Source organism: Nuphar pumila, chromosome 7 (assembly GCF_984573655.1).
Source record: "Nuphar pumila chromosome 7, dmNupPumi1.hap1.1, whole genome shotgun sequence".
Taxonomy (NCBI): Eukaryota; Viridiplantae; Streptophyta; class Magnoliopsida; order Nymphaeales; family Nymphaeaceae; genus Nuphar; species Nuphar pumila.
In genome coordinates this window covers 9,444,776-9,463,668 of record NC_143255.1, presented here as the reverse complement: position 1 = coordinate 9,463,668, position 18,893 = coordinate 9,444,776, and the positions used below count along the sequence as shown (strand labels likewise).

Genomic DNA, 18,893 nt, shown 5'->3' with positions numbered 1-18,893 from the left:
TTTAATTAAATAATTAATTAATTCTATTTAATTCCGAATTTTATTTTAGGGTTGTTTAAGACTTCTTAAAAAAAGTCCTTATACATACCTAAAAAAAGAGAGACTTCTTAAAAATTGAAAACTTTGAAAATGTCAAATTTTTAAGGAATTGAAAATTTTAGAAAGAGTTGAGAGCTATGTCACATGGGTGCGAGGGTGCGGCAAAAAAAAAACATATATATATATATATATATATATATCGAGAGAGAGAAAGAGAGAGAGAGAAGGGGGGTCCGGGGGTTCCCCCCGGTGCCGGTCCTTGGTCGGTTCGGTTTGTTAATGTAGACAAATATTTGGTACTATTAGGTTTCCCATAAGCGTCGGTGTCTATACTACAAATAGCGAGATATTAGGCGCAAGTATTATGTGTAATACCCGTAAAAATTTATGATGGGTATTTTTATTCATATTGGATCGGGATCCGTTGCCCGGATCCAAAAAAGGGAATATATCTATATATGAGTGTTAAAAATATATGTATAATAATAATATTTAATAAATAAATAAATAAAATTATTTTTAAGAGAATACTATTAGTATAAAAATGAATGACTTGGGGTTGGATCCGTGGTTGGACCCAAATGGATCCAACTTGTAGATTCAAAATCCGTTACGGATCCACATTCATCGTGGATCTAAGGGAGAGCTAATCCGGATCCACATAATGGTGGATTCGGCATAGCGGGTCACGAGGTTCGGACCCGAACCCGACGCGATTTTTTTTAATAGGGGCCAATTACAAGAATCGTGCCCTAGGCACGATTCTTGCAAGAGAGCCAAAGAAGAGGGGGGAGGGGTTACAGAAGGTAACCAACCCCGCCCTTCTCGGAGAGAAGGGGGTGGAGTTCAGCGCGTTAAAGGGGGGCTGGAGGGGGGTCTCTCCTCTTCGTCTCTGTCACTCTCCTCTCTTCCTCACGCTTGGTCTCTCCATATTTCCCTCTCGGCCCGAGCTAGGCAGTGGCGACATCGACACCGGCTCCCTCACAGTAGAGCAATCGATGCCGGCGACCTCCCAACCGCGGCAACCACCTCCTCAAGTCGCCGGAAAAGGTAGGATCGTGTACCTTTTTCTGTAGGTCTTGAATGAAGTCGATGTGCGATTAGGGTTTGTCAAAGAAAGGGAACCGAGGGTTCGATCGGTGGGTCTTGGGTCGGCAGGTTGTGTTGGATGTTCAAGAAACCCTCCGATTGATCCTCAAATTTGGGGATTTTTGTTATTGAATAAAGAAACCCCAGATTAGGGGGAAGGGGTTCAGTGGCTATTTGTTTTATTCATCCCTGTTCTATCTCATGCTTCTATAATGCAAGATTTGTGATCTGGAACTTCATATGTCATGGCTAAGTTGTAACATGGGAGGTATTTGATGTCTATTAATATGTCATGGCTAAGTTGTTTGATATAGTCGCGTACATGATATGAATGTGTGCAGCCCTGAAGTTTTAATTACTGAATCTGGGTTCTGTTCATGTGTGTGGACGTTAACACATGAAAAGGTTTCCTGTGCCTATATTGATGGAACATGTTTCTTTATCGTGCATTTATGGATTGGTTTTGAGTATATGTGCATACACGAAATCGATGGGTGTTTAGCATGTAAAATTAGGTATAAATGTCCTTATGTGCTTATGGATGATGAGTGAATGCATGTGTGTTAAGTGATTACATGAAGGCACTTACACATGGATAGTGAACACATGTATATGATTATGGTAACTCAAGCACATTGTTAAATTGGTATGGATGAATGTGTATTTGGAATCATGTTGGTATTATTGCATAAATTGCATATTGTCATGATTTTTGGCGTATGATGCATCGATGATCTAAATGAATCATCACAGGCCTGGAGAGCTTTGAGCTTTGGTTCGCTCTTTCCTTAATTGTTTAAATGCATCACATAAAAATCATACTTTATATTATTGTTCTATATAGCATTGTTCGATGTGTTTCCACGGGTTGGAGTCTCGTGATGGTTCTCGCAGGGGTTGATGCGAGCTTTTGCCTTGTTTTTGCATATGGAACTGCAAAACTCAATAATTGGCTCTTAATAAAAAGATAATGAATAAGAACAATGTAATATACGTTCTGGGATATCTCATCTGGAGTATGAGAATCTTAGAGTTCCGGTCTTAGGGAGACTGTGAGGATACAAAAACTCCGTGTGCTGTAATTTTGTCCCCTGAACCCGATATTGAGGTTCTTTCTCCTGGCCACGGTTTTAGGGAGAATCCGCCACTTTACCCGAGAGTGGTGTGTTAGTCACAGCTGTGAGTCTGTTTGGTACCAAGAAAGTGGCACTTGCGGGCGTTGGGTGTTCCTTGTGTCTCCGACATTAGATGTGGAGGTCTAATGTTCCGATGGATGGTGTTGTTTCCTGATATCGGTCGAGGGCTAAGTTTGGAACCCGGTAATAAGATACAAATTGTGTGTTAAGCTACCCCGGGAACCCTACGTGACCTCGGGGTTTGTACCCGTTTGGTGTATCCGCGGGCAACGATAATTAAAAAGAGGAACTTAAAGCTGCGTGCATTTAATAGGGCATGCATATGGAAAGATGGAACTTAAATGAAAGATAATAAGAGGATTCATGCATTTCGCATAAGTCATGCATTTTCCTGCTATGCATTAGAACATGCATATGTTATCTATTTTCTTAATTGTTATATGTTTGGTGGAGACGTGATGTTTAACATTTGATATATGTTAAATGTCTTGTTGTACTAAAATTGTGCATCATGGTATGGTTTAATATTTTTTTATGCATAATGGGCGTACCCTGTGGTATGAATGCGAACTTAAATTATGAATTGTCATAATTGTATTTCTCTGAATAATTGTGTGGATTCATATTGTGGTTGTGGGATATATAAATGTTGCTATTGATGTTACCTGCCAGTTAACTTCTGGTCAATCGTTGACTGTCATAGTTATACCTTTGTTTATTTTTGGTATATATATTAAACATTATACTTGACACCCATATCACATACTGGATTCATGATGTACCACATTAAAAGTTACAGATTTCCTACTTAGACAGTTGTAGTCTAATTCCTATAAATTTTCAGGTGAAGAATTGGAGTTAGGAGTGACTACAGAATGAGGCTCTGATCGGGATTTTGGATTTACTGTTCCAAGGATAGTGTGAGAACTCTGATCTTAATTTTCATTGATATTGGAATGAAAAGAATGTTTTGGTCTTGCTCCATCTGTAATGTTCTGGAATGCTTAGCCCTACGGTATGACTTGTTTCCACTGTATAAAAAAAAATTCTCAAAATTTGGGTTAAGATTTTGGGGCGTTACATTATGTACAAACTCCTTATGGTTATCATACACCCAAGGATCAACTCGTTTTTAAAATGAGTCCAAACTTTAGCCCGACCCGAATCATGAGACTGAAAAACCGGATCGGGTCCAATCGCTTCGATTCTTCGAATCCATCCTGCTTAGCCGACGCAATTGCGTTGTGCCCGTTGAAATGTAAAGTTTTATAGGTGGTTTAGTGTAATAATAGAAATTTGGGTCTGCTTTCAATCAACAGGTTATAAGTTGGGCCGCTCTTTCGTAAATACCTAAATTCAAGAGAGAGAGAGAGAGAGAGAGAGAAAAAAAGAGGAGAGAGGAGAGGCGTTGTTTCAGATCCCCTCGCTTCTGCCCCTCGATTCGATTCCTTCTTTTTCTCCTTCGATGAAACAAATCTATTAGGGCATCGCTGTAACAGCGGAACCCTAATTCCCCAAATTTAGGGTTCGTCTCGGTTCTCTCTACAAAGAGGTACGAGTTTCCTTCTCTCTCTAGGGTTTTCAGTTTTTTCTTCTTGTATCGGTTGGGAATTTGGGTTTCGAGTGGTCGGGCGCGCAAATTTGGGTGGTTTTCGTGCTTAGAGCGTGGTTGATTTGGCTTAGTAACCGGTAGGGTTTGTATTTGGGTTGATGGGGATTGGTGTTTTTGGTGGTCTGGGGCTTCAGTGTCGGTGGATCAGAGTGGTTTTTTTTCAATTGGGATGCAGACAGTTTTTTTTAAATTCCGCAGCCCATTTCATAGGGATTTTTTTTTTAAAAAAAATCCAAAAAATGAACCAAAATGACCCTGGGTGCAGTCAACGCACCCAGGGTCGGGTTGACCGCACCGGGTGCCGCACCCGCATCGCGTCGACGCAGGTGTGGCACCTGTCTGGCCGAATCCCTGTGACATAGGTTGAGAGAGAGTCCTAAGGAAGAAACTCTCCTTCTCCAGCCCATTCAGAAAGGGCTGGAGAAGGGGGGGGGGGGGGGTCACCTCCCTCTCACTCTATTTAAGATCAAGAAAGAAAAAAAAAGAAAGGAAAGAAGAAAAGAGAGAAAAATGAGAAAAAGAAAGAGAGGAAAAGAGAGGAAGAAGAGGAGGAGAAGCCATTTTCTCCAACCCACCCACCTTTTTCAACCTTCACCCCTATTTTTCTTCACTTTTTTATTCAAGGTATGGGTTTTCTCTTTTGAATCAAGTGAAAAATTGATATAGATTGGATCTCTATGCAATATTTTGATGGAAATTCATGAAAAAAGAGAAAATATGGATGTTTTCTAAAAAATACATGGAGGATGATTCATGGATCTTCCTCCATGGATGTATTTTAGATTCTTTTCATCCTTTCAAAGAAATAAATTTCCTAACATGATATCGTTTTGCTAAAACAGAATTTCTACTTATGGTAGAGGTGTTTGTTTAGAGCTTCTTCTTGATGAATATCGATTCCCATGGATGTGTTTTGGTTTTATTCATCTTTTCACAAATAAGATTTTGTATATGCTTGTTTACATGATAAAACAGAAATTTTAATGATGCTAAAAGTTGTTCAATATATGTTTGTTCCATGGTAAATTGATTTCCATGATTAACCCCATGTAAAGGGGGTTGGATGTATACTTAGATAAAAGTACATATGCAAACACCTTGAGGGTGATCATGGCCATGTGTGTATAGTTGCTTCATGAATCTGTACATGCATGCTAATTTGAATGGTACATGTCTAAAAGATAAAATTCTGCATATACGTGCAACCTGAATGCTTATTATGATCATACATGCAAAATCAGACTTAAGCATGAGTAAATATTTGCATTGCTATCCTTTTTTGTGTGTGCTATGCTGGTATTGAGGCTATATCATTCAAACGACATTGAATACTTTATTTCTAGTTCAATAAGCACCAAAAGAAGGGGAAATGTTGAATTGCACAGGCTGTACTATTCCTTTTTATACTTTCATCAATAGAGAAGCAAGTATAGGAACAATTCTTACTAATTAAATTATCAGCATGGTGCAATATAGACAAAACAGGATAAAAACAACAAATAAGGTAAATAAGAATAATCAAGATTGGTAAAAAAGCATTTAGCTAATGATAAATGCACTAAAAATGAATTTATAATCATGAGAAAATACTAAAGGCAAATGAAAAATAAAAAAATTACAAGTGGTTATAAACAGTGCTCATTGCACATCATAAAAACCTTAGTCACTGATATTTTGAAAGTATCGTGATAATATTGACACTTTTGATTGAGACAAAAATATCTGTAAAATATCATGCTATTTTCAAAACATTGGCAAAATATATATTGCATTAATATCGTGATATATAAGCACAGAAATAACAGTGTCTTTTTTTACCTTTTCATTAGGGATTAGAAAAACTGAAAATCATCAAAATCTTTAAAAAAAAATGATGATTTTATCAGATTTGGATTTTTTTTCAATTAGGAAAAAAAAAACAAAGAAGATTTTTTTTTTAGAGCCCCAGCCAACTGACAGTTGGCTGGGTACAGTCTTGGTTTAGCCCCAGCCCACTGTCAGTTGGGTGCCTTCAAAATAAAATAAAATTAGCCAACTCAGTTGGCTGGACTGAATTGAGATAGTTCTGTCCCAGCCAACGGGGTTTGGCTGGGCTGGTTCTTGTTCAGCAGGACACAGACCCAGCTAGGTCGGCTGGGTCATGTAAAAAAAAATATGAAAATGAATATAATATTCAGTCATGTATGCAAACTTCCATATTTGGTTCAGCGTATGTAATTTGGTTTCAATACATGATAAGAATGAAACTTTTCACATGATTTGGCTGGTTATTATATGCATACGCAATATGTCATTTCAAGTTTGTTTCTAGTGCATGTGCCTATATAAAATGAATGTGTGCAGCTACGTAATTAAATGTCCTGATTGGTTATTTGCACTGGACTTGGTTTATGTATACAAAAGAATGGCATTTCATAGGCTGACACTTGGTATGGCATGCTAAATTCCATTATTATTGTATGTTTGCTTTCACGGGCATAGGCATACATGAAGTGGATGTGACATTGCGTGAACCAGCTTGTTTAAGTATTCACATGTGTTTTGTAAAGTGAATTATGAATGAAAACATGTATTTGATATGAACATGTGAATTAAACGAAGGCATACCTGCGGCATTAGTAATGTGAACTCATGCGCATGCATATGAGTATTATTGTTTCATGCACATGTTAAATTGACATATATGAATGTGCATTTGGAAGTATGTTGACATCATTGCGTATATTGCATGTTATGATTTTTGCATATGAATGCATAGATGATCAAAGTGGATCATCATAGGCAGTGGAATGGCTTGAGCCGGTAATGCTCTTTGCTTTACTTGTTTATGCATTTCGAAAGTCATATTGACTATTGTAGTTTTAATTGCACTGTTCTGCATTTTTTCACGGGCTAGAGTCCTAGGATGAGCCTCGCATTTGGTAATGCGAATTTGTGATATTAATTTGGCATGCTGAATTGCAAATTAATGAAACAACTATTAATAATAACTTAAAGAAAAAGAACAGTGTAATGTACAGACTGAGATGTCTCGTCGGGAGTATGAGACTCTTGGAGTTGCAGTTTTGGGAAAACCGGAATGATACAAAAACTCCGTGTGCGTTGTTGTACACCTAAACCCGATATTGAGGTTCTTCTCCTGGCCATTGGTTTTAGGGAGTTTTTGCCACTTTGCCTGAGAGTGGCGTGTAGACACAACTGTTGTTTTGGTATACCAAGAACTAAGTCACATGGGTGCGAGTGCGAGGATGCGACACTTTAAAAAACCTTGGGTGCAGGGGTGCGGCAACGCAAAAATGTACATAATATATATATATATATATATATATATATAAGGAAACCTTGACAGTTTCAAGGTTGGCATAGTCAGATAGACCATTTTCTTAGTCAACTATATGTCTTGGACTGGTCAAAACAGGGGTACATTAACCAGGTTATATGAACATATACATGCTTGAGTGATTCAATGTAACTTCATATTTCTAACATTAAACCTTCCGCAACATGTGTCATTAAATGAGTTATGAAACGAACTGATGCAGAATTATGACCACGCAACAGAAACTAAAATCGAGTACAAACACATATAAGCATACACATGTACTAAGAGCAACCAGCAAAAGAACTTGAATGAAGAGAATACCTTGTGTTTCTTGAAACAGGAAAGTGAGCAACTGCACCTTAAAATATTGATAAATCAATAACTTCTGTAACTTGGTAGATCTTATAATCCTATGAACTGAACTTAGATAATGAATCAATCCCAAAACAAATAAATTAAACCCATTACATGCCCATAACATAGCAACACATTTTAAGCAATGGTTGATAGAACGACTTTTCAAAAAAGATAAAAGTAACATTTGACCTTAAGTCATCAAGCATAAGCAACTAATAAAATAGATTGTAAACGAAATAAAAAATCAAGAAGCTCCACAAAACCCATTTTAGCATAGAATCAAAAGCCCCAAAATCAAATAGTCAAAGATCCCCAAAAAATAAATACAAATTTCATTAACTATATACCTCTATAGCATCATCAATTCATCGAAAATTTTCGGAATGCCCAAACCCCCCAAATAACATTATTGAAAAAATTTCGGAATGCCCAAAACCCCCAAATAATATTATTGAAAAAATTTTGAAATGTCCAAAAAGCCTATTAATAAAAAGTAAAAAACCCTAGATGCTAATGACCCGCGTATAATACAATCAGAGAGAAGAGAGATAATGAGAGTGAGAGTGACGGAGAGAAGAGAGACTATGAGATGACGGAGAGCGAGTGAGAGTGAGAGAGAGAGAGAGAGAGCAAGTCAAAAGAAGACATACCTGAGAATTGAGGAGTGGCCGAAAGGAGTCAGAGATCGTCGGCGTCGGCGTCGGCATCGGCATCAGGAGGATTTTGCCCTAATCCTCCTCCACTCACTCGCTTTTCATCGGGCGAAAAAAAAAAAAGTCTAAAAATTGGACCTAAATGACCCTGGGGGTGTTAACCGCACTGCACCCGCGTCGCATCGCGTCGACGCGGGTGCGACACCTGCTTTGCTGAGTCCCTGTGACTTAGACCAAGAAGTGACACTTGTGGATATTGTTTTCTCTGGTGTCTCGACATTAGATGTTGTTTTCTAATATTTCGATGGATGATGTTGTTTCCTGATATCGGTTGAAGGCTAAGTTTGGAACCCAGTAATAAAATACAACTTGTGTGCTAAGTTACTTTGAGAACCCTACTTGACCTCGAAAATTCTTACCCGTCTTGATTATCCGCGGGCAATGATAATAATAAGTTAAACTTAAATTTGTGTGTGCATCCTAATAAGGACATGCATATAAAAGAGAACTTGATTACAAATAATAAATTATTCATACATGTACACTGAGATCATGCATTTTCCTGTTATGCATTAGATCATGCATATTTACTTGTTCTTTACTTGTCCTTTATATTTCTTACTGCTTACTTGATATTGTGCAATTATTTTAATAGTATTTCTTTAAATTATTGCATGATTCTTATATGTTCTTTATACTTATTTGTTCATTAGAATGATTCATACGCAGAATTCTTTGAATTCTAATACCCTACTTTTGGTATTTTTCGCAGCCTCAGGTGATCAATGAAGTGACTCGCTTCTAAGAGAGCTACGAGTGTTACATATTTGCTAGACAGCTCCACAGATGGACAACATGACTCTGCTTTTCTTTACTGCTTCTTTACATTTAATTGTCTATGCACTCTAATTTTCCTTATGCAATTGTCTCAAGACTATTCTTAATGATTTAATAAAAATTGGCTTGCTATAGTGTGGATGATAAATGTAAGATCCCTGATGGTTTGTTTGGTTATCCAACTGTGACTGGAACTCTAAAGGCCCTGAGTCTCTTGAAAGATTTCCGCAATGGTTTAAAAAAAATTCTGCATTTTTAAGAGGTAGGAGTTTGGGGTCGTTACAAAAGCATCTCATTAATTCTTGATCATTTTTAGAATAAAATATTAACCACTTTTAATCTGCTTTATCTCCTCACAACATACTATTTCATTGGCAAAGATACATCAATTAGGTTGATCTTGATATATTTTGACCAAAAGGAACAAGCAGCAAAGCAGAAAAATCTCAATCATGACTTTAATTATAGGCCTTGACTCTGTTTGCTGCTTCATGCTACCACATGCTTCTTTTACAGGCAAAAATGGTTCCCAAAATTTACTCTTATTGGGCCTCTACTTCTACCTGTTTCCAAGAAGGCTATGAAATTATGTGATTAGACCTGTTATGGATTCTTCACATAAATTAAAAGCATCCATGATAGACCTATCAGAAAAAAACATCCATGACAGCTTCAAATTAGAAGTATTTGTTTATTTGCTTCCTTTCACATGAACTGAAAGGTCTAGACCATTGCAAATGACACATTCAGTAAAATACTGTGTGCATATACAGTCTTGATGAACTCGAGACTATTGCAAATACCAAATTCAGTAATATACTATGCGTGTATCTACAGTCTTGTTGAACTGAAAGGTCTAGACTCTAGAGTATGTGATAGACAATTGCTTGCCCCAAAAAAAGGTGACATCATCATCTGTCTGATGTCAGCAGTGCTATAGGACAAGGGAATATTCTATTCAGATCTGGAATATTATTCTTTCTGATTGATGCATTTCTTGATTCCTTAATAGCTTCCAGTTCTTCCCCTATGACTTCAACATTTCCTAGTCAACTTGTGACTGAGAAACCCATTCAGGTGGTTTAATTTTTGAAGTATGTGAAGCACCCTACTTTTGAAGGATAAGGCAGTCATATGGGTTGCTGAAAGAATGTGTCAGAATTCAACGCCTTTCTACATTCATGTGAACAAATTCTTGTTTCCATGCTTAAGAGGTCAAACAAGCACAAATATCAAGTTTATCTACAAGCCAACAAATTCCTCAAATGAAACTAAATGCAAGCAATTCATTATGGAAACTCCATGGTCATTTTTACCTATTAAACACATTTAACACAATCATCACCTGTATTAGTACACCCAAAGTAATTCGCATTTGAAGACCCTGTATACATCTCAATTCTAGTTAGTGGTACAGTAGATTTTAAGAATGCCAATTCTTTCTTACCAGTCCATTGGGTCTCGTTCAGGGGCATCATTAGCTGACATCAACTCATATGCTTTAAGATCGTGCATTTCACCATTCAACGTTCTATATTCTATTGAACAACCTACAATCAAAGAAACAGACTAATAAATTACAAAATAAAAGCAGGAGACAATAATAAAAATGAAATAAGAACCGAATATGGAAAACATAATCATAAATATTGCAATGGGAAGATGAACATTTTCTAGATATTTCAAAAAATCAATATTCTTAAGATGTAAAAAAGAAGGTTTTTAAGGATTCTGAACATCGGTCTTGTTTTAGTTATGAAGAAATGTTTTTCTACCAATCCCAGTTATTGGTCCCTATGGGGTTTAATTCCAACTTTTGTTTTGATTTTTTTATCATGGTGAGGATGACTTTTTCGCTTCTTTTACCAATTTTTGTTTCTTTGGGGAATGCCAATGGCTGGTTTACTTATCGCCTATGTTACATGGGTGCGGGTGCGGGTGCGGGTGCGACACGGGTGCAGCGCAATTTCAAAAATTTTGGACACGGAGACACGGCTATATATATATATATATATATATATATATATATATATATATATATATATATATATCCAGTGTGTGCATATATGTGGATATTGTCCTCTAAAGTTTGGCACCAACATAAGTGTTTTTACTAACTTTGCAAATTGTACTTTTTACAAATCTAAGTCATTGTTGGTGCTTGGGCACTGCCATGGTATCCTTTGAATTGTTAAGAACTTAATTTTGCTGAACTTGTTGATGTTCCCTCATAACAAAGGTTGGTAATGGTTTCCATTTGCTGTGGTTATTTTAATGGTAAAGTGATGACACTGTCAATATACAACCACCATTGAGGAGGATTGTCTTGGTGGGTGTTACCTTTTTTACTGGAACTAGTTGTGTTTTTCATGGTTTCCTACTGGTTCAAAGAGTATTCGAGTTTTGTGGTCAAGGTCTGGGCTCATTGATAGGGAGGTCTGATGAGTTGTGGGGCCTGATTCAGAGTTTTTGCCCTTGCAGAAAGGGTGGTTCGGGGGCTCCCCCCAACGTGGGTCCCGTTGTGTGGTCAGCGAGCGGGGGGTCATAGGAGGGCAGCGCCCCCTGGAAGAAATTTTTTCTGGGGCTTATATTTGAGACCCGGTTTCTTATGGATCAGACCCTTAGGGTCATGTGAGTGCCCCGTTTTTGCAAAAAAAGCAAGAGGCCCCTTAGGGTTGAGTAGGGGCCATGGAGTTTCAAGCCATATATGTGAATATATAACAATATAAAAACACTCATGCTATATATATATATATTAATTTTTTTAATATATAAAAAGATCATTTTTTTAGTTTTTTCCCCTAAAAATGGACAAAAATAGACTCAGTCAAAGTTGACCGAGTCTATAAAGTGAACGGACTCGGCCCCGGTGCGTTGACTGAGTCCAACACTTGTTGACCGAGTCCGCCCCGTGTCCAAAGCCGCACCCGTGTTGGGGCGTGTCGACATGGGTGCGTCGCCCCCCTAGCCGAGTCTGTGTGACATAGCTTATCGCCAACTGGTTTTTACATTGTTGGTGATTTTTTTTTGTAGCTGGTGATTTCATATCATGTGAAAAAAGGGGTTATGGGGGAGAAAATTTCTGTTTGACTTCGTGGGATGGTAATTGAAGAGCATTTTCCATATGATATTCAGTGATTTATGATGTGGAATCATTTGTACATCTGCATTTTTCTCTCCTCGTTGAGCTTTTGTGAGAAAGAAAACCAAATTCAAATGAATTGCTTATTTATTTGTTTCCTTAGAATAAGGAGATAGGAGAAGATTGTTCTCTCTCTCTCTGATCTTAGGGGTTGACCCGTTCTGTCATTGTTTACATTCTTTTCCTTTTTTAAGCCAAGGTTTCCTTGAGATTTTTCTGAGAAAACTTGTTTCAAAACCTCCTAAGATTTTTCCTTGCCGAGAAATCCTGGAACAATGATTTTGTGATGATGATTTAGATAAAACTCAGGAATGGACTGGAAAATAGTCAACTGAGACATTATCACTTCAATGATGACAAAGAAAACTAGTTGTGGTTGCCCATTGAATACCTTTTGCTCCATTTGGTTCTTCCCATTTGGATGAGCGAAGACCATCAAATGCTGAAGTAGCCTGAAATTTCAATATGATTGCAGGTAAGGTGCATTGCCAAATAACAAAAATGAATAAATAAACAAATAAATCTTTTGAGCATATAAAAAATTGGAACACTACTTACAATCCCAAAAGGAAGTTCCTCACCACTTGCAATGACTGAACCTGATGATATTCGGCAGCATTTTACAAGAGGCAGCTGGAGCAATTCTTTTGAGAATCCATCAACACCACAAAGGTTTTGAACCATCTCTTCAAGAGCATCCAAAATGATAGGTAAAGCCAGAGATGTCCTAACAGGATCATCATTCAAGCAAATATGGAGCTTGTTATCCAGACCTGGCTCCATCTTGAGAGCAAGAGTAGAAAGCAAGTCATTCATAGATGACATTGTCCACAGTTTGGAAACTTTTGAGTCATTAGAAGACGACTTTACAATAGCTCTTCGTGATCTGAAAGACATACTTCTCAACTCTAGCATCAACTCTTTCAAAGTGCATAAATATTCCAAGGTTTCTGCTTTTGAGGTCCCAGCATCAATGCACTCAGTCAAGAGACTGCAAAGTGCATTATAAATGCAACTAACATGGCCATCAACACACACACGGATTGGACACGAAAGACAACCTAATGAACTATTATCATTCAATCCCACCTCAGATCTTGCTAAGCGCCACTCCTTGGCCCCACTTCGCCTTTCAGGCAGTGATACCAATTCATCTTGAAAATGGTTTTCCTTGCCAAGTTCTGCAGCTTCTTTTCTGTCTCTCTCCTCAAGCACGGCAAGGGCAAGAGGACTAAGACCTCTGCGACATTCTTTAGTTAATCCAGACAGAACCATTGTAGCATTTGCCTCAGAAGTTATATTCCGTCTAAGCAGGATCTGCAGTACATGCAATATCAAATGAAACAGTGTACACAAAATGAAGGGGGCTTAGAATAATCCATCAAATAAGGTTCAAAGTACCTCATGCCATTTCCTTGTGTAGTGTCTCGTAACATCATAAACTCCATCTTTTGAAAGAGCAATAACATAATTCAATTTTTTCCCCCACCTTGAAAAAGAAGGATTATTATGGAATATAAGGCTTCAATACTGAATGAAAAAATAAGCAAGAGAAAAAACAGTTTAGAAAACTAAAACCTCAGCTTGAAAAAAACAAGCATAAGAAGCAAATTTTAACAAAAGTGCTTTCTATTATAGCATTTTAGCCTCTAGACGACAAAGTCCCATAGGCATGTAACAATAAGGGGTAGCATAACAGTAATATTGTCCCTATAATTCTTTCCTTTTCTCTCCTTTCTACATTGGTTTCTGAGGTCTAGGATGAACTTACCCATTTTCATACAACAACGGGTTGTCATATACTCCTTCACATGGGTCAAGATGCATCCACCTACAAAATATCTAACTGGAATATTTAAAAGTTTACAAAACTAGGTGCAATAATGACAAAAGAATGCAGTTACGTGGCAGATCCCAAAGAAGGACAGTACTGTGGTAACATGATTACAAATGAGCATGAACATTACCTTCCATGAGAATCAGAAAAGCATTCAGTCCACACATGATCAGTGAAATCCAAAATCTGAAAGCCAGTGGAATATGACTGTGAGCATCAACAAAGTAGCATGCACACTTGGACAGCATACAACCAAAACTTGCATGTCTATAATCTTTCCCCAGACAATTGTATGGAATGTAAAACAGTAGGTTGCAAATTTTATGCTTAATTTTGACATTTATGCATTCCAGGAAATATTATCATTGCAATTTGGCAAATATGAACATGCATTGTGAAATCTGTATCTTTGGTCCAATACCCATTTCACTCAAGAAGGAAGTTCCTTTCATGATGGACAAAACCGCTGTGCTTTTATCAGTAATCAGTACTGCATACCCAAACATATTTGTTTTGCTACACCATAAAATACAGGAATGATGTTGGTTGCTTGACACATGAATGCTCGTCTATGATCTCTCTCTCTCTCTCTCTCTATATATATATATAGATATATATATATATATATACATATCAGCAAGTGTCTCCACACATGATGAATTATCTTTTTCTCTTTGGTATAATCAACATGTTTTTTTTCTTTTTTCACTCAAGGTGTGTGTTCGATCCATTTCAAAGACCCTACCATACCATACCATTGCCTCGCCTACTAGCATTCATTATTTATAATACTTTGGGAGCTAATGAGACCATCTTTGTGAAACTTAACTGCCTCAATTCATGAATCAGCGTCTCCACACATGATGAATTATCTTTTTCTCTTTGGTATAATCAACATGTTTCTTTTTCTTTTTTCACTCAAGGCGAGTGTTTGATCCATTTCAAAGACCCTACTATACCATTGTTATTTATAATACTTTGAGAGCTAATGAGACCATCTTTGTGAAACTTAACTGCCTCAATTCATGAACAATCTGCCATCTGGAATTCCTTCTTGATCAATGAAAACTGCAGCATTGCCATTATATCGTATGATAATACCATTGTCATATTGAATTTTTTACATGTACTACAATTATAGAACTTATTATCACATATATCGAGAGAGAGAGAGAGAGGCATAATTTTGTCCACATACGAGTTCATTCTGGTTATATGATGCAGCTATCTTTTCCTTCTGTAATCACAAACACATGCACACAAGTATATATAGAGAGATTCTTATCTACATGAGTTGACTATGGTCATATGGCATATTGGATTTTTCGTTTTACTGTAAGGGCATAGTGTGCTTTGAGTAATAGACCTTATGTCCATTTGATAATAAGTATGAGCCCTTATGTAGCTGAAATTGATACTCTCTCTCTCTCTAAAACTCTGAGAATCAACCTATTTCTTGACCTCCAACCCTTAGCTAATACACTTGCAGAAGCCCCAAAATAATCTGATATGAATCCATCAAGAAAACCAACTCTAGCCTTTATGCCTCTTGATCAAAGTAATGTTGCATATGCAAGGGGATCATTTTAAGGAGCTTTCAGGTCCATATTTCAAGTTTTCTGAAGCTGCTTATGCAGGGTTATGAATTTAGTTCATATTTTCTTTACTAAGGATAATACTTGGTAAGCATTATTTTCTTGTTGAGTAGAGAAATGGTGGATACCTGAGGTGATGTGGGGATGATGAGAGCTGCTCCTAAGGATAAGGTATAAAGCGGGCATCATCAAATACTGGAGCCATGACAAATGTGTCATACCATTGATATGAGTGCAAATCATGCTAATGATATCAAGATGATCAAACCACTTAGATCAAGTTCTTGGGGAAAGAATTATGAAGACAGATGGTCCATCAATGTAGCAATTAGTGCAAAAATGAAATAACAAATCCAAAATTCCCAAGATGGAAATTACAAAGTTTAATGAAGATGAGGGATATAAGATTTGGTATACAGGAATAAATAGGAATAGGAATGGAGTAGGGATTGTTATTAGTCGTGAGTTTATAGATAATGTAGTTGAAGTCCGTAGGAAGGGTGATAGGATTTTACTTATTAAATTAGTATTAGGTAGAGATATTATTAATATTATTAGTGTTTATGCACTTCAAGTAGGTTTAGATGATTCCATTAAGCGTCAATTTTGGGAAGATTTAGATGAAGTAGTACAAGGGATATCTTACGGAGAAAAGCTTTTCATCGGCGGTGACCTTAATGGACATGTAGGCATTAGTAGGGATGGATTTGAGAGTATCCATGGAGGCTATGGTATAGGAGAAAGAAACGAAAGTGGAGAAAGGATTTTAGATTTTGGCTTGTCCTATGATATGATCTTAGCAAACACTTGGTTTAGGAAGAGGGAGTCTCACCTAGTAACATTTAAAAGTGGGGTTAATACGAGTCAGATAGATTTTTTCCTACTTAGAAAGAGAGATAGGGGTTGTTGCATTGATTTTAAGGTTATACCGAGAGAAAGTGTAGCTACACAATATAGAGTCTTAATTTTAGATCTTAGAATTAGAAAATGCCGCAAAAGGGATAGACATAGGATAGATCCTAGAATTAAGTGGTGGGCACTGAAAGGAGCTAAACAAGGAATGTTTATAGAGCAGGTAGTTAAGGAAGTTCATTGGTGTCTCGAGGAGGATTAACAATCAATGTGGAATAAAATAGCGGGTGGCATGAGAAAGGTAACTAAGGAGGTATTGGGTGAGTCTAAAGGCGGTGCATCGCTAGGTAAGGATACATTATGGTGGAACGAGGATGTCAAATTAGCTATTAAGGTTAAAAGAGAGTGTTATAGAAATCTAAGTAAGAGTCATGATAATGAGAATTTGGAGAAGTATATGATAGCAAAGAAGCTAAAAAAGTAGTTCGAAACGCGAGGGATAAGGCATATAAGGAGGTTTATGACAAGTTGGATACCAAAGAGGGCAAGAAGGAAATTTATAGGCTTGCAAAGAAAAGAGATAGGAAATTAAGTGTAAGATCTCGTGTTTTCGGATCTTAGTCAATTCATGAAAACTTTGAAATTTGGCTAAGTCTGGTAAGAAAATCGTTTGAGGCTCGAGTTTTAGACCGAGGTCTTGGAGTTGGGTTTGACCCAAGTCTCATCAACAAGGTCTAGACAAGCCAATCGAAGTGTGACAAGAGTTTTAATTTCAACTTTTAAATTCAAGCGAAATTCAAGCAACGTTCGGGTTATTTTCGGGCGAAATTCGGAATTTGATATGCATGTAATATATCATTGGATGCGTCTCAAAATTCTGAGCGCAATGGTATTTTACTTTTTCAAATCCGAGTTCGGGTTGGCCCAAAAATCACGTTTTTCTAAAAATTTAGCAGTTTGTTAAAACGGATCCGAAATTGGATCGGATTGCATTCAAGGTGTAGGATCCAAATTTTTATGGATTTGGGTCCTAGTTAGGTCCTACAAAAATCTGGAGTTGATCCACATTTGTGTATGAGTATGGGTTTGGATCTTGGATCCAAATCCGATCCAAAATCCAAGCTCAACATTTTTATGACTTTAAATTCAGCTGGGAGCTTTAAATTGGGGTTATTATCATAGAAAAAGTCTCCATGGTCAACATGACCAATTTTGGGAACTTTTGAATATCTAATAATAAGTAAATTAAAAAAATAAATTTATTAATTTAATGATTTTTATTAATTTCTGGATTTGGGTTAAGAGGGCTTAGGGTTAACCCTCTTCCCTAATTAAAAAGGGTAAAGAGGTTTCCATACCTTTTAGGAAAGGTAGGTCAAAAAGTCAACAAATGTTGTTAGGTAGAGGAGTACAAAAAAATCTGGAAACTCCCTGATGTGAGAGACCCAAATCTGGAAACTCTCTAAGGGGTTTCCAGCTATTAATAAGAGAAGGGAGGGGGGGGGGGGCAGCCCTTCTCCCTCATTTGGCTGCAGAGAAAAAAAAAAAAGAGAAGAAGAAGAAGAGAGAGAGAGAGAGAGAGAGAGAGAGGAGAAAGAAAGGAAGAGTGCAGGAGGTAGAAGAAGAAGGTTAGAGGCATCGGAGCTCAGCCCAAACGCTCTCCACAGCCTCTATTTCTTTTTTTCCAAAAAGGTACGGGTACTCCTTGAAACAAATGAGAAATAGGGTAAAGATTGGATTTTCCATGCATCTTTTGATGGAAATCCATAGAGGAACAGTGGACCCTCGATTTCCACTGTTACCCCTTTCGCATATGCTGTATTTTTATTGTTTCAGAAAAAAATATATATAGATATATATATATATATGATATTACAAGTGGGCAGTTTTGCAAAATCTGTTGTATGTTGTTGTTTTTTACAGCATACACAGGTCCAAACTGGACCTGTGTACATGTTGTTGGACCCAGCCGACAGGGTCGGCTGGGCTGGGTATTCTCTTTTCAAAAAAAAAAAGGTATATGCATTAATAAAAATCAGTTTTTGCGTAATCTGTAGTGTTGTTGTTTTTGACAGCCTACACAGGTCCAAACTGGACCTGTGTACATGCTGTTGTACCCAGCCGATAGGGTCGGCTGGGCTGGGTGTGTTCCTTTCAAAAAAAAATAAATATATGAAGTAATTAAATGGTGGTTTTCGAAATATGTTATGCTGTCGTTTTTGACAGCATACACAGGTCCACACTGGACCTGTGTATACGCTGTTGAGCCCAGCCAGCAAGGTCGGCTGGACTGGGCATGGCTGGAAAAAAAAATGAAATTTTGGAAACCTGTTTTATTTTGGGTTTCGGCTGTTGGTTGGCTGGCTGGCAGCCAGCCGAGTGGCACTCGGTTGACTGCCAGCTGCTGGCCCAGCCGAGTGCT

General features: G+C 37.4%; 1 protein-coding gene across 2 annotated transcripts in view; it reads right to left on the bottom strand.

Moving 5' to 3' along the window:
* Window positions 1-18,893, bottom strand: part of PNG1 (peptide-N-glycanase 1) — a 98,681-nt gene that overhangs the window by 3,019 nt on the left and 76,769 nt on the right. For both annotated transcript variants that reach the window (XM_090013650.1, XM_090013651.1), the window contains exons 10-15: window positions 14,155-14,210; window positions 13,959-14,018; window positions 13,589-13,676; window positions 12,746-13,504; window positions 12,579-12,639; window positions 10,493-10,595 (exon numbers count right to left, since the gene is read on the bottom strand). In XM_090013650.1, the coding sequence (XP_089869776.1) occupies window positions 10,493-10,595; window positions 12,579-12,639; window positions 12,746-13,504; window positions 13,589-13,676; window positions 13,959-14,018; window positions 14,155-14,210 (1,127 nt within the window). The remainder of the gene's footprint in view (window positions 1-10,492; window positions 10,596-12,578; window positions 12,640-12,745; window positions 13,505-13,588; window positions 13,677-13,958; window positions 14,019-14,154; window positions 14,211-18,893) is intronic.